Genomic DNA, 15,779 nt, shown 5'->3' on the forward strand with positions numbered 1-15,779 from the left:
TATTACTGCACAGCAATCTATAGATACCACTGTGGAGCGTAATAGCGTTAGGTATGGGCCCGCCGTGGCTGTTATGGTGCGCATTTCAATGTGTGGGGCTCGATTCTAAAGGCCAATAGCCCATCTATTGGCAAACATGTGTCCGCTTGATGTAACGGCCTTCTTGGTACATCGGTCATGGGAGGAGAGAGGCTGTACGCGAGTATTAACGGGCAAACCTCAACCACTGGCCATGATTCAACTTGGCCGCGGCTGAATAGTATTCAGTCGACGTACGTTTAAGCAACGGCGGATTCAATTGTTTCGTTTTATGCCGCATCGTTATTCTCAATGCATCCAGGTTTGGAGTTACTAAAGCCGCCTTTTGACGAATTTCCATTCAGCGCCCACTATCCTCGGTGCTGAACGTGCTGTTATATGTTGAATCCTCATGAACATTTAAGCGAACATGTATTATTTAACAGATGATGCTACCGATGTAATTGTCAGCCAGACTCCCACGAGTTCTTCCATAACAGATTTAGATGTCATCCAACCGCACGTCACACTTCTCTGGTGCAGCGAATAAAATGCATGAGTGCCCACCCTGAAAAAAAGAGCCGTCCTTATGCTCGCTTCAGGGGAAATGTTAACATGTAACCTTACATAACAACTCTCAATGTCTCAGAGTTCATGAATGAAAGTTAATCTGTGACGGTAGTTTCCATTGTATTCTAATGTTTGAAAATTTGTCGATGTATGCACCCGTGTTAAGGAATGTTGGTAGCATTTTGGAAGTGAACGTTGGTAAGGTATGTTGGTAGCATTTTGGAAGTGAACGTTGGATATTTTGGAGGATTCCTTATAGACGTATCTCATTGCCTTTTCAGTTTCTCTTGTCGTTAAGTTCTCTTGTCGTAAAGGCAGTTAGCAGCATAGCGTTTTGCTGTGTCTTTTTGACCTTGCAGCCAAAACTGACTTTCCGAAACTTTTCGGTCAGAAGCCCAATTCGGGCGAGACTCCCAATCTCCTACACATCACTCGAGATGCACTTAGTGTGGGTCTTGGGTCAAAGATTCTCATGGCTTTCTGACATTCCAGGTTAAAGGCTACCCTGATCTCGTGACGTGACAGAGCCAGGGAGGAATATGTAGAAGCAAGGCACGGGGCTGTATCGGAAGTGTAAGAGGCTTTGCCATTTGAAAAAGTGTGTGTTTTAAACAGCTTGTCTTAGGTCGATACCGTTTCCTCTAGGTCGGTATAGCCTTGTATGTTGTCACTTCATTCACCGTCCACAAACCGAATCCCTACAGCTGATATTGACTGATAACTGGTTACATGCTGAAAGACCATGGACTGGAATGTAGGGCAGACAATTTGACATACAACTATCCCCAACATCACAACTATCACACAATATCACCCCTCAACTTAAAAATGCACATTTCTGTGCACACCTTGTTTCATTTCGTTGCACTTTTCCAGTAAATTTCTAGACATTCAATGGCTTGACGTTTTAATACATTGAGAACAGGGTGTCGTGTGTCGTACATCTTACGTAACATGCATATAACGTTATGTTGTTATGGAGAGCGTTTATTCTATTTCTATTTCAGACTAGCCAGAACATCACTCACCCTTGGTCTTTTGTAGATCAAAGGTAGCATCTGAAGTCGGTTGATAGCATCAGTGACAGTCTCACTGTCATAACCATCGCTCTTCGGCCTTGTATCTCTTCTTTGTAACGCAAAGGAAAGTAGTTCTAGCCATAGAACACGCGTACGTGGCATAGTGCAACATAGAAAAATCTATCACGAGGTCATGCCAAAGACCTAACCCAGGAAATGACCCAAGAAGGCTGCCGAATTCTATCCAGCGTAAAACAAAGATCAAATGAATTATCCCCATAGTCCATACTCCTTGGAATTGGACAGACCGGGTGCGGATTTACCGTGTTGTATTAGAATTAGACATTACGTATACGCCACGGACATTGCTTAGTGGACGAACGTCTGGGAATAAGGGCAAGAAACTGTAAATACAGAAGTCGTAAGCATTATGAGACTGAATTGAACAACACGTACAACACCATGCGCGCTTCAACTATCACCATCAATTAAACACTATGTTGACGTACAATTTGAAGCCATACACAGCATGTCATGTTAGCAATATGTACAGTTCTAGTGTTTACAGGGACGTACTCGAAAGAAAATAGTCGCGTTTGTAAGTCAACAGATGGTAATTTACGCCTTTTCGATGATTTTCCTTACTATGTTCCCTGGCCTTGGTGCTGGAAGGTGGCATGACGATGTGGCGTATATATATGAAGATTCTTACTCGGGCTTTAATGGAATACAGGTCAGAAATGTAGGTCTCATGCAGTCTATCATACCACCCTGTCTGAAAAACACTTACAGGCTCTTTCCGCAATGGCAAGAACTGAATTTCATTTAACGGAATGAAGTGCAGTGGACGCAATAATAAGTTGTTGCTATATCCGGAACCCAACATAGCATGCATGGCAACAGAACCTGGATATTCAAACAAAACGGATTAAATAGGCCAGGGGAAAAAATGTCGTGTTTCCGGTTATCCAACCGACCCTGGCAAAATCCTGCCGACCCTAGCCTTTTTTTGTCGGCCGCTCGCAAGGTACATGAAAGTTTCGATCTGACATCTGAGTGAGAAAAGATGAACATAGTACTTCTTTTTTTTCAGTTTATTGATATTGTACAATGTGTATCTGTACAAATGCACTATGATGTTGAAAATACTAGTGTCCTGATTGTTTTAAGTACCTTACCCGGAAACACAATATTTTTAAACCCTTCTACGCACAGAAAGTGCGTTCACTGACATTATGTATACCTTACTATGACTCGAATCGCCAGACCTTTGCGGAGCTTCAAAACATATGCTGCATAGATAAAAGGACGAGATGGTTATGTCTAGATGTGCAATACTACGGTTTCGGGAATTGGCGCAGATCAAGCAGATGTGGGTAGGGTCGGCCATGCGCGGTGACCGCCGGTGGACCTTTCCTAGAACCGGTATGCTCAGTTTCTTCGTGGTCCATGTTTAAAGTGGCACTGCGTGCCTAAGTCCTTTCTGTATCTATAAAGAAAGAAGACTTCTTACGACCACGTTTATAGTGGAGAACAATCTATGCTGTTCACAAATCCTTTCAAGCCATACATGGCCATTTGTAGACCAATATTGTCCCGTGGTTGATTGCCCTGCTCCCAGGGGAAATGACCGATCAGAAGTAGGACCCCTGGAGGCGTGATTCAATCAGGCCACACAAATCCCCAACTAGAATGTACATCTTACTGCAGTAGTAGAGAAGACAGACATTAGATACTAGTAATTTTCGCAAACTATCACTAAGTTGTGAATGTATTTAAGTTCGCGGTTTTCCGAGTGAACTGAAAATATTCGCGAAAATATTTGTTCTGTCTTCTGTCCGCTTGCCCCGTTGTCTAAGCGCTACTTGAACGTATTATGAGGCACCAGCTACGGTAAAGAAGCAGGAATACTAACAAGCTTAGGTACAACTGAACACAGACCCGATCTTTGAACACTGAATACATATTTATTAAGAATTTCATTCTAAGTCAAAGCCTTTATTCCTTCCTCGGGTAAATGCTGTCAGGCTAGTGACAGTTTATCACACCAGCACTACCGAAAGGGACTGTTCTGTTCGTCTGTAGCTCTTGCCAAGTCGCTAGTAGGTGGTTTCCGACTGACTGTCAGTAAAGGCGCCGGAGTCCATTACTATAGCAGTAGTATGTGACTATAGCCCTATCTCAAACTCAAAACCACTGCGAACACTCAGTTTTCTCCTCATCGTATACTAGGAATCAAATCATCGCGAACTAAATGCATTTACAGTATTAGATACGCATATTCTCACCGCGAACTAAAATGTATTTACAGTATTAGATGTATATTTCCTCACTTTGATATGACAATTACACTGACTTATCGTCTAATTCGAAAATCTCCAACGGTTTCATATGATCCAAGAGTTTGTATTTCTGGATAAATATTGAGATTCAAGTGGAGCGGGGATCCTTTCTTCATCACTTCATTCATTTCTTTCCCAGAATTTCTTTTGATCGCTGCTTACAGATACTTATATATTCTGTTTTCCCTGTGCGAAGGGAACCCTGTGACAAGGTCACAGAGAGGGGTCATGGCCCCCATGCGACACTCCATTTTCTATCGCACTACATCCTGTTAGAAGGTCGCAATTTGTGCGTTGAACTTTCTGCCTTTATCAGTATAATGTTATAATATTTTCCCAAAGACGCATTTTGTGCATTTGTGATTCGCGTTATCCTCTGAAACGGCTGGTCCAGTAGATCATAACTGAATACCGCACTTTGGAGCGGCAAATTTTATAATGGTGCTTTCAAAGTACAGGCGGCACTACCGGCGTTTTCCGTGGCAAACAGAGGTCGGCACCTCTGACATGTTGGCTCTGAATTGAAACGTTTTGATAAAGCCTTCATCTGTCCGTGCGATATCGCCTTTATCCATCCCTGAAATGCAAGCTGGGTTACACCGGACTTCGCTCCCCGGAACTTCGCGTGACAACTTCGGTGCGTGCTGTGCTTACAAACTAGGGCTGGAACTTATGTGATGGTGGACATTTCATGAAGTAGCACATTTGGAGTGACATGTTTAACAGATATGGTATGACGCTCAGCGGCGGGCTCTGTCCTATTGCAAACATTAATGCCCGAGGCAATAACTTAGATATGTTATTAACGTTTCTTCTTTTTAACTGCCTAGTCTTCTTTAATTTCGCTTCTTAAAAGTGATAGAGAGGCGATAGATGAAAACGTGTGATGTTCCGTATTGGTGTAGGATGTGATGAGTATTTCAGATGGTTTTATACAATAATACGATAATACGTTGGTACTATTTTTTTCATTTCGTTTTTGGACAGACAATGACGACGTGGAACTGCACTCAAGTTTTTCATAACTTATTTAACAGTGGTTAAAACTAAAACGTTTGATAACGCCCTCATCTGTCCGTGCGACACAGAGTCCACGCACAGAGAACAATATACCCATTTTTACACCTGGGAAAGTCTTTGTCTTTCCCAAAGGGCACAACATCGGTGGCGTCAGGGGATTCGAACCCGGGACCGCTGGGTTCTAGGCCGAACATCTGCCGTTACGTCACACGACTCCACAACGTTGTGCCAATGTTGTGACACGCTCCAGAGAAAAACCGTTGATAACTAACCACCTTTTGTTAGTACTTCCAACAAACAAGCCAGTCTCCACTTTAAGCCCCTGCCATTAACTCTTCACGTCACTCTGACGTCAAACGATTGCATCTAATTTGTATCTAATCAAGCATATCCCTGCCTAGATGTCGCTCTAGTTGAATCAGCACAACTAATTGAATTTTAACATACAGGGGTCGGCATCAGAAAGTGGAATCACATGCACGAAGTGTGATTATGTAGTTACCAGTTTATCGGCAAATTGTCTCTAAGGACCGATAACAATATTTCATGTTGAATGCGTATGTTGTGTGCTCTGTATCTTCGGTGCGTTTCTGTTCCGTGCCAACACTGTTCTTACTTCAGACCGTGGACTTGTACATGGTGACGACAGTTCACTATTCATGGAAACTCTTTTCAATGGCGTCAGTTTGACGTCAGTAGTGGTGATCTGAAACCTTTGCTCGAGTTTACTTTATCTACCTTGCTGTTACTATACTAATCGAGTGTAGGAGGGTGGAGAAACTGATGGTCATGATTAGAGTCACAGGCGAGAACTACAACATTATTATCTCCATAAAAAATGGAAATACTGTTTGGGTGTGTCTGTTTGTGTGTGTGTGTGTGTGTGTGTGTGTGTGTGTGTATGTGTGTGTGTGTGTGTGTGTGTGTGTGTGTTTGTGTTTCCGGATTTTTGTAGTCAGCATAACTCAAGAACCTCTAAATGGATTACGATGATATTTGGTGAGTATATAGGTGTTGGCAAGACGAAGGTCAAAGTCGGTTTTGAGCCCCTGGTATGTGACCTTGGTACTGCAGCAAAACCTTTCTGTATCTTTTTACCTGGACGTGCCATGGTCTTGATTATTTGGATGACAGATAGCTTGTTACTTTTTTTTTACTCAAAGGTCACCACCTAACAATATCTAGACCTGAAGGTCACTTCAATGTGTGACGGGCCACTCCGACGTTACGGGTTACATACATATACATATAACTGTAAAGTCTTCTCCCCAGGTCAGAAACATCATGAGACTAGCTCAACTGTTCACTAAGATTGAGGGATAACTGTCCCAATAAGAGAAGTAGGTATTACTAGACTAGGATGCCCATCACGACATAAAAATTGTAGCTCGCAAATATCAGGCTTAAGTTTTCTCAAAGTCACTTATCGAAACACACACATTATAGTCTTCACCTTGATCCCATATTTGAACCTGTATTTCTCATCCTGTGTTCGTAATCAGAACCACCACCCTCCCACTGTCAACCTTCTGAACCATTCCCATCAAAGTAGTTGTACTTATCCAAACACACACATTATAGTCTTCACCTTGATCCCATATTTGAACCTGTATTTCTCATCCTGGGTTCGTTATCAGAATCACCACCCCCTCCCACTGTCAACCTTCTGAACTATTCCCATCAAAGTAGTTGTACTTATCCAAACACACACATCATAGTCTTCACCTTGATCCAATATTTGAACCTGTATTTCTCATCCTGGGTTAGTTATCAGAATCACCACCCCCTCCCACTGTCAACCTTCTGAACTATTCCCATCAAAGTAGTAGTACTAGAAACATTACAGATGATTGATCATATGGTAGGTACAAAAAGCCGTGAAATCTAAACCACTAAACACCTTGAATAGCAAAGTACACAACCACATATCTAACAGTAGGAGCCGACATTTCGCATTGTTAGCAGTGACACCTAGCTTCAGCCCACAGTGAACCAGTCAAAATTACTCTGAAGAAGATGACTGACGGTCATCGAAAAATTAGCTCTTGTTAAATACGCGGTTGTGAATAAGGCCCACTTTAGACTTGCCACTCTTATATACGATACCGTTTGTAAATCAAAGAACTTTGCTATTCAGTCATTAACCAACCTGATGAAATTATTCACGGACACTATATATCTTGATACGTTTATGAAGGTTAGATATCCAGGTAGACAATATGTAAAGACAATTCAAACTCCACTACAATCAATACGAGTACATCTAACTTTTCCCCAGTGGTGCATTAAGTGGTGTTTAGCATGCCATGTGTGACACCAGAAATGCGTAAGCAAATGTTAGAAATGTGTACTATATTGCTTATTTATTGGCAATTACGAAGTACGAACGATTAATAAGCAATTCAAATAAAATCTAAATTAATTTAAACAAGTGTGACATGCTATTAAACGTACGATACAGTGTAATTTTGTCACCACTCAAAGTCAGTTTGATAGAACTAACGCAACAGTAGGCAATATACATGATAATCAGTCTGTCTACACAGGGGCCTCTCAACGCTAGCTGTGCCTAAAGTCTATCTAGATGTGACACTGATTTCTGAAATTGGTATCTTCATATACACTGAACCCCCGAGGAATCGTATAACTGGCAAAAAAAACGTTGGTCATGAACGCTTGTAATTTCCACGTCGCCGTTTCCATTTCGCGGGCGATTTGTAGAGTGTGAGATTTATTTCTGAATCAAAGTATGATTGATGTTTGCAATAAAGACAACGTTTGACTACAAAATCAACAATATCTTGACACGCAGAAGGTGCTTCCATGTGGGCAGTAATCCAGACCGTATCCTCCCTATGGGCCATGGCTACATCTGTTAAGCCAGTAAAAGCACGGAGGTGCCAATCTAAGTGCAGTTGTCATGTCGCGTTCATAAAAATGACATGTACGTATCCACATCTGCATCCAACAGTCGCGAGCACTCATAACAGGAGAGTGACATGCCCGTATGACAAAGTAGTACGTAGGAGTCGTATGCGGTGATGTGCCCCCTAGGGTGTGAAAACAACTCGCATCACGGAAACCTCATTGCTTCGCAGCCATGCAATTAAGTTGAAGTAATGATGTACGTGGATAGGTAGGCACCTTTCAAAGGAGGTTCTGTCGATGGTAGTTCAACGGATGTATGGCCCTGACATTTCCAGACTCTGATCCCATTCAGTTTTCTAACACTTAATCTAATCATATTGCCATGGAAAATGCGACAGAAGTCGGAAAACGGAAGAGTGTCGTAGTGATGATTATCCTATCTCATACGAGACATGTTTGACATAAATCAAATGTAAATGTGTTGATAAAGGTTAGACCTCCACGTAGAACATTACAACATAGCATATAAATCAGATTTTCTCCAAAGAGCGATGCGTTCCAAATTAATTAGTATCCACTATCGTCAGTGACTGAGCATAGCATCTGATATCTTTTATCAGTGATCGAGAAAAGCATCCACTCCATTTCATCAATGATTGTGTATGCTATCTGAAACGTCTAACTCCAGAGAATTTATCCAGCTGCTTTATCTATTTTGTATTATCAGATGTAGGTGTGTTTTATACCATATCTCACGGCAAATAACGACACCCGTCTCACATCCCAAAGTATAGGGGCAATTATCGTGTAATTTCCTGTTGTCCTAGCAAGATCGATTTGTGACGACTGCTACTAGTAGCTGGTCTATTATCTCCCATTATAGTGTACTGCGAAATCTGTTATCTCTGCATATCTCTCAGTCCAATATTGATGATAGTATTCACTGAACCAACAGATGGACTTTGTCCACGGGAGTGGCCAATTAAGGAGTCCCGGTGGAAGGAACAAAGTGCCGACCACATGGGGAGCCCGCAAGGTGGGCTTGGAGGTCCGTCCCACTTTTCTTGGTTCCCGGTGTACTATAGGTCGTCATCATTCAAGTCTCATCTTTCAAAAACGTCCAATTAATTTAGCGCTTCAAAATGGGTTCAATTAATTCGGCGAGCAAAAACATTTTTTAATTTTTTAAAATCTATTTATTAAACTTCGTTACAAAGGTAACTGGACAGGGGTAACAGAACTATATACGTTCTTTCACTAGACCCCTGTCCAAAATAAAAATGTGGTGAATTTATACGAGAGAAACAATTGATTAATTAATTACACAAGGATAAATGATTAAAAAGTGACCACTATTGAATAAATCAATGGTAAAAAAAACAGAGAATAATGTCGAATAGTGGCATAAATAGAAATAAAGATAACATAAATAGTACAGATGATATAAAAATGATAATAATTACTAAGTCAGGGTCTAGGAACAGGGTGTGTACCAGGTTTTTAAAACAGGTCTACATTTCTCAGTCAGTGCAAGAGTCGTCACATCCATGTATCACAGAATAAAGATACTTCTGTCTATTGCTTCTCACAAATAACTACGCTATAGAGGTTCAGTCAAAGGTCTTTTTCTCCCTTACGTCTTACCGTTCTGCTTCGGTATCCGCATAGTATACGTACTGAGATCATTGAATGAAAGAAGCCGAAAGAATTTGATAAAATATTTCCTCGTGTCTTGAAATACGGATGACAGTCTTTCAGCTTCTCTCACACATTCCTGTGGGCTTGATTTAATAAACCCACCGCGCTTAGATGATGTTCTCTTCCCATTTCGCTCCCAGTCTGCAAATCAGTAGGGTTAAGTGATGGAGAACATATCAGACTGTGAACGACATTGAAATGATGGGTTTTGCGCTCGGGGCGGGAAGGCTTGTCTGTTCCGCTTAAACATGGGGATGAGAGACCTTATCATTATGGCAGAGCACTACTTTAGAAGCGTAGATCATGAGAAGGAAATCTACGAGCACTGCAATCATAACCATCACTGCGTCTGTACAAAGAAATATAGAATCGAAACAGCGCCACAGGAAATATTATGGGATAAAACAGAACATTGAACCAGGACAACCTCACCTGATAAATAAAGTAAGTAAAAAATCTGCTGTACTTTGGTTATAATATTAACAGCTGGTAGGAATTAAAGTATATTCTGTAGGATCACTTTCCATAGCTGATGCATAAAATGATGTCAATATTTGTATTAATGTAACGTTGTGTTGCCTTTATTTTCCACAGCGTAATTGATCAGAAATAAAACAGCGCTTTTACTTTAAGACTATCCCAGTAAATAAAGAAATGCCACGATTTAAGATCAAAACTGGACTGATCTAGTAAAAAAATCTAGATTGGCTAAGCTTCCAAACCAGTGAGCCCTGTCTATCTTTGGGTTGCGAAACAGCTAGTCCTCTATTTTGACGTAGCCTCGCGAACGTAGGCGCTATACATATATCGCCTGAAGCCACCGTTAGTGCAAATGTTAGAAATAGGATAAAGTAATTAACCAATTGCAAAGTAGGCTAGGTCGCTGTGTGTATATTTATTTCTAGCTTCACATGAAGCGTACCCGTAACAAACAGAGTGCCTAGCTGTAATGATCTTGACAACGCACGATGGACCTTACACCACTGGGATTAAAAACATTGTTAAAATGCTAAACAAACCAAATAGGTCTGTACAATATATGTCTTGCTACATGTTCTGTAATGTTTTATTTGTGGTTCACAACACCAGCAATAGATGCATGTGTCCCATGTGTATTGTGTCGTCGCAATACCAATACAATCAAATCAAGTCAAATAGGACCAAAATCTCGCTACGTTTCGCAAGCCATAGCTTTATCTGCCTGTGTTGATTTCTGTGCCACAGCTCTGAGGACATATCATGTTCCAAGATACCAGTTTTCTTCATATGAAAGGATTACTAGTGGTAGCTTATCTTCATTAAAAAACGCCCAAAGGACAGCCAAGCTAAGTTTACCCAAAACAGTGCCACCAACACGGGAGATACAGACTGAAGCGCGGTGAACGCACATGGAATACATCATCATCATCATTATCTCAGTACAAAAAGGAGAAAGAACACATTTCTCACTTATTGAAGGAACATCGTCTAAGCTACACTGAGGAGGAAGAAAGCAACCATTGTACTTAAAATCCATTCACCAGTTCAAATACAGGTCCTGGCGACTATCCTAGCACGGAGAATACCAGCGAAACATCTGTTATCTCTGGCGTGATCAATATTCAGAGAGAGGGGCTAAGCGTACGGGCAACTTCCAAGGACGAGCTATCGGCTGTTTGGTCGAAGTTTGATGGGACGTCTGCTGCTACAGTTGGCCGTATGTGAGGTCATCGACCCCAAGCCATTCCATCATATCGAACGTAAATACAGCTGCGCGTCGGTCGTGTGACGCGTCATTGCGCGACAAAGAAGGGCACAGAAACAGGTGCGTGGAAGGTATTCTTCTAAAGAACATTTTCATGAACAGACAAGGACGAATCGAGACTCTATCGATGATAATGTGATGTTGTAAGATGGGTGTCGACTCAGCTACTACTTTACCATATGGCGCGCAATGGCTGGGAAGATTACCAGTAACCGCGCCTGCAAACTCACCTTCGGAGCTTCCCATCTTGGGAAAGCGGGACTCGTGCCGCTTCCCACCGGCCTGTCCTTCCTTCTCGCCCGGCCAGCCCTCCCGGCCGGGCTCCAGTCCAAAGTGGAAATCCACGTCTGTATCTTTACGCCCGACGGAGAGAGACTTTTCGGCTACCCAGCTCTTGTGTCGCAGCCAGCAGTGCGGATGAACCGCCTCACACCCACACGACCCAGCGGTGCATTGTCTCACACCTTCCGTCTCAGAACCGAGACGGAGGTCTTCCCGCCTGGAGCGACCCGTGGAAAGCGTGGCACGGGCGCTACCATCTGCTACTGCAACAGGGGAGGCCCTTTTCTTGCTTGACTGACGAGGAGAGCTGGACCGACCGTTATGTATGCGTAGTGGGGGAAGAAGACGTGGAGACTTCGGAGGATCCATGGGGGATTGACTACGAGACAAGAAGAAACAAAGTATTTCGTTAGACTAGTGTATTCTTGCAATGTCATGATCAGGAAAGATATCGGAAGTATTTACGACAAATGTAAGTGAATTGTCACACACAGTGTGACACGGAACAGCATTTGAGACATTCTGAATGGAGGGAAAATTACATGATATATGGTTAATAACACAACGTATCACGTTTTTCTATCTAATATCGTTTAGGACTAAACGTTTGATGAGCAAATGTATGTTTCTCCCGTACTTGTTTTCCAAATGGTTCTACTTTCTGTACATGCAATTTGTGGTCTGTGAAGGCAGCTAGAAGAATTCTTTTTGAAGAACACTACCTGTATTGCTTGTATAGTGAATTTAGATATACAACAAGCAAACAAACATCCCCACCCTCCAGGGGCGGTTAGTTGAAATAACTAGAAGTATGAATAGATGCAACGATAAAGGATGAAACTAAAAACTTCAATCAGAAAATGAAAGGGGTTAGCGACCGGGGGGTGAGACTATGTGACGCCACAATCAAGGAACCGGGAAGATAAGAAGGAGTGGCAGAAACGTCCGGCCCTCCTTAGAACGTGTAGAACCAATTACCAAAAATAGAACTTTCCTGTGTACAGCTTATTCCGTGCGATGTACGCGAAACGACAGAAAACCTTGGAACGCGTTACTGGGCATGTCGTCAGAATCTCTAATTGCCTCCCCTTGCGGCCTTCTAATTAAATAACCCACACATTATAATTACATCCAACACCTCAACGTGTCACATTCTCTTACGTATGCATATTCACGATTTACCGCATTTGTAATGGCAAGTCACGGCATTTAACTACATATATTTGTTATGTAGTCATTTTACATCGCAAATCCTTTTCTATAACACAGTCAGTCGAGCGAACCTTCTGTTCTTCCCCTGGTGAAAGGTGAGAATCACGGAAACAGAAGCCGTGGAAGACCACATAAGACACACATTAAGCAACTTGAAGCCGACAGCGGTTTGGACCTACAAAAACTGCTTGCAGCGATGGACGACAGAGTATATTGAAGATAACTAGTCGGAAGATTCCGAGTGAGCTCGACAGAGTTAGTGAGTGTGAAAGGTGGACAATAACAGGAATTGTTCAGTTATTTCAGCACTAGGGACAGGACCTGTTTAGTACGTATCATCCATATGTTTCATTCGAGAGACGAGTACAAACATTCTTAGTGTTATCGTTTGCGCGCTTAAAAATTGAAACAGTTTTCTGTCATTAACCACGGTGTTGAACATGACAAAGTGCGTGGCATTAAAACGCATTATATGAGAGAGGGCCCAGAAGGAGTTGGACATTCCATATGCACGGTTGGTAGAGACTAGCACGTACAAGTCTCTCCATCAAGACTGTTAGCTAGTCTCCCTTTTAACGGCGTTTCATCGCGGGTCTTTGAAGAATACAAAGGAAGGGCAATCACGGCGGATTAAGCGGGAAAATTGGGCGCCAACGAAGCCGGCTGACGACCGCGCTTCATACGGGGATGAGGAGTGTTAATGTATGCGTGCATGTGAACAGAAGACAGATGGGGACTTTAAGAGGACCTCACAGCTTGTAGCGTTTTGAGACGTCTGGTATCCCTGAAAATTCTACTTTCTAACCTACGAACGTTAGCGCAAATCCTGCCTCGTTCGGAGGTCCAAAGTAAAATTAGTTCTTTGTTAAACCCTAGTTACCTATACATTATTTTAATTCTATTTATTTGTTTGGCTGTTCAGCCCACACAATCAGGGCTAACAGCCAGGGCTACCCAACTAGTCTGTTGCTATTACAAAGGGCTAGCCCTGCTGACAAAGACAAGACGTTACAATGGAATTTGAGATGGACAGTATAACGAGCTATAACAATATTCTAAGTACAATGAGCATTTTCAGTGTTGATCTGATACGAGACAATCGGTTTCAAGCAATTGCATGTTCTCGTGAGTAAAGTTTCTACACACAGATATTTAGTGCATCGCCCACAGACTTATAAAAATCACTTTGACAATGGCTTGATACGGCGCTCACGATTCAGGTAATGACATCCCAAAAGTGCAGAGGAAGAGTGCGGGTGAAGTCTGGTTCATTTCCCCAATAACGATGAGCATAACGTGACATACATGACGAAGGCTCAGTTCTCCTGAATTGATTCGAAAGTGCAGTCAGTAAAAAGTTGATATATCTCAGGCCAACAAGCTTCTCGTTAGCCTTGCTCATTCTAAAGAGCATAATGACGAGCAGTTTGCTATTAGCTCGTAGAAACGGATGTAAAGAACAGTATTCAGATGTCTGACGAGCTTGCAAAATTTGCCCGTAACCTTGTCAATAAAATAGCGTCCTTCAAAAGACTCCTGTCACTCTGTAGCGCTCGTTTCAAACAACTCGCGCACGGTGGCAGAATGATGGCACCCCCAACGCCGTAAACTTATCAGAATGGACTGTTGCTTGCAATATCGCATCAAATGCAATCACGCTTGGGGACATTGGGGTTACAGCTTCGCCAAGATATTTGCTTGCTAATCTACTTATGTGCGTCGGGTGTCATAAAGATTACCGAGATTAAACCAGTGAATGGCTCATGGACATGGGACGTTACGAGTGAGATCACTTTCTGTTTGAAATGCAATTTAGATGCAAAGTCAATTACATCATCAAATGCTAGTATACAATTCACCCCCATTTCTCATTGATTACGTGATGTGAAATGTTACACCATAGCACGTAGAACTTCTGCTTGAACAGTTTCGGCTTAGCAGACCTGCAATAATAGGTACATACCTTTGACCATCGTTGAATCTATCGCACATTTTTTCTCTAAATCAATTAAATCTCTGTGGATAGTAATCTATATGGGACAAAGGCTTGACGTTTCCAGTGCGTACCGCAAAATAAAACGTAGTTAGTGCAACGACCGTACAAATACAGAACAGATACATGTATGTAACCTCCATTACATAAATCCGCGGGGTTACATAAATCCGCCACTTTGCAAAACAGTGGGTTTGAAAGATCTCCAGTGCAGCACCCCCCAGGTATGCACAGTTTAGCTATACAGGAGTGCATATCATAAACTGGCGGACGTTGGGTTGGAGATCTGTTTGGACGTATCTTTTCAGAGTGGCGGAATTATGTACCCCGGTGGAATTATATTAGTAGATGAATTACTACTGTAAAATACCGTGACGTGCTGAGTGTCATCAGTGAATGAAGGTATCAGATGACAGGGTACATTCGAGGTGTGTCACCAAGTGCTGTGTACTGAGAGACAGTACAGGCGTTTTTCCATAAATCTGTCCACAATAACATACATGTACATCATAGCACGCATTTCCTTTTGTCCTTAACGGGAAGCACCTGCCATTCTACACTACAGGAAAACGTGCCACGTGACTAGCTACGTTCCGTTTGATTTCTCTTTGATTTCTTCTGACACACACGATCTTATGTAGTAGGACAGCTGCGATTGGGGTGGACGAGGTAGCAAGACATGCATTGCTATGAACGATAGTTGCTGTGAACGATAGTGGTCAAAATGACACAGTATCAGACTGTTGATCATTATGCTCGCACAAGTTTCCCTACGGGCCAAAAAGAACATTTCTGACAGGTTTGCTGTACCATTCAACACCCCATGAGCTGATGTATCTATATATCTCGTTGTAGGCACTTCTACATAGCCTGGGTGCCATTATCCATAGCAATCTCTGGCTCAATCTTTTAGCAGCTTGCTAACTCCGTGGTTAGCAAGCGAAGAGATTGAGCCAGCGGTTACAACGGAGGAAGGCACCCAGGCTAACTTTAGATAGATACCTGTCTCGTCG

At 42.3% G+C, this 15,779-nt stretch overlaps 1 protein-coding gene across 2 annotated transcripts in view; it reads right to left on the bottom strand.

Annotated features, from left to right (window-relative positions):
- Nucleotides 1–11,936, bottom strand: part of LOC136427740 (probable 3',5'-cyclic phosphodiesterase pde-5) — a 69,192-nt gene extending 57,256 nt beyond the window's left edge. For both annotated transcript variants that reach the window (XM_066416857.1, XM_066416856.1), the window contains exon 1: nt 11,510–11,936. In XM_066416857.1, the coding sequence (XP_066272954.1) occupies nt 11,510–11,930 (421 nt within the window). In that variant the 5' untranslated portion in view covers nt 11,931–11,936. The remainder of the gene's footprint in view (nt 1–11,509) is intronic.
- Between the last annotated feature and the right edge of the window lie 3,843 nt (nt 11,937–15,779).

Source organism: Branchiostoma lanceolatum, chromosome 2 (assembly GCF_035083965.1).
Source record: "Branchiostoma lanceolatum isolate klBraLanc5 chromosome 2, klBraLanc5.hap2, whole genome shotgun sequence".
NCBI classification, from domain to species: domain Eukaryota; kingdom Metazoa; phylum Chordata; class Leptocardii; order Amphioxiformes; family Branchiostomatidae; genus Branchiostoma; species Branchiostoma lanceolatum.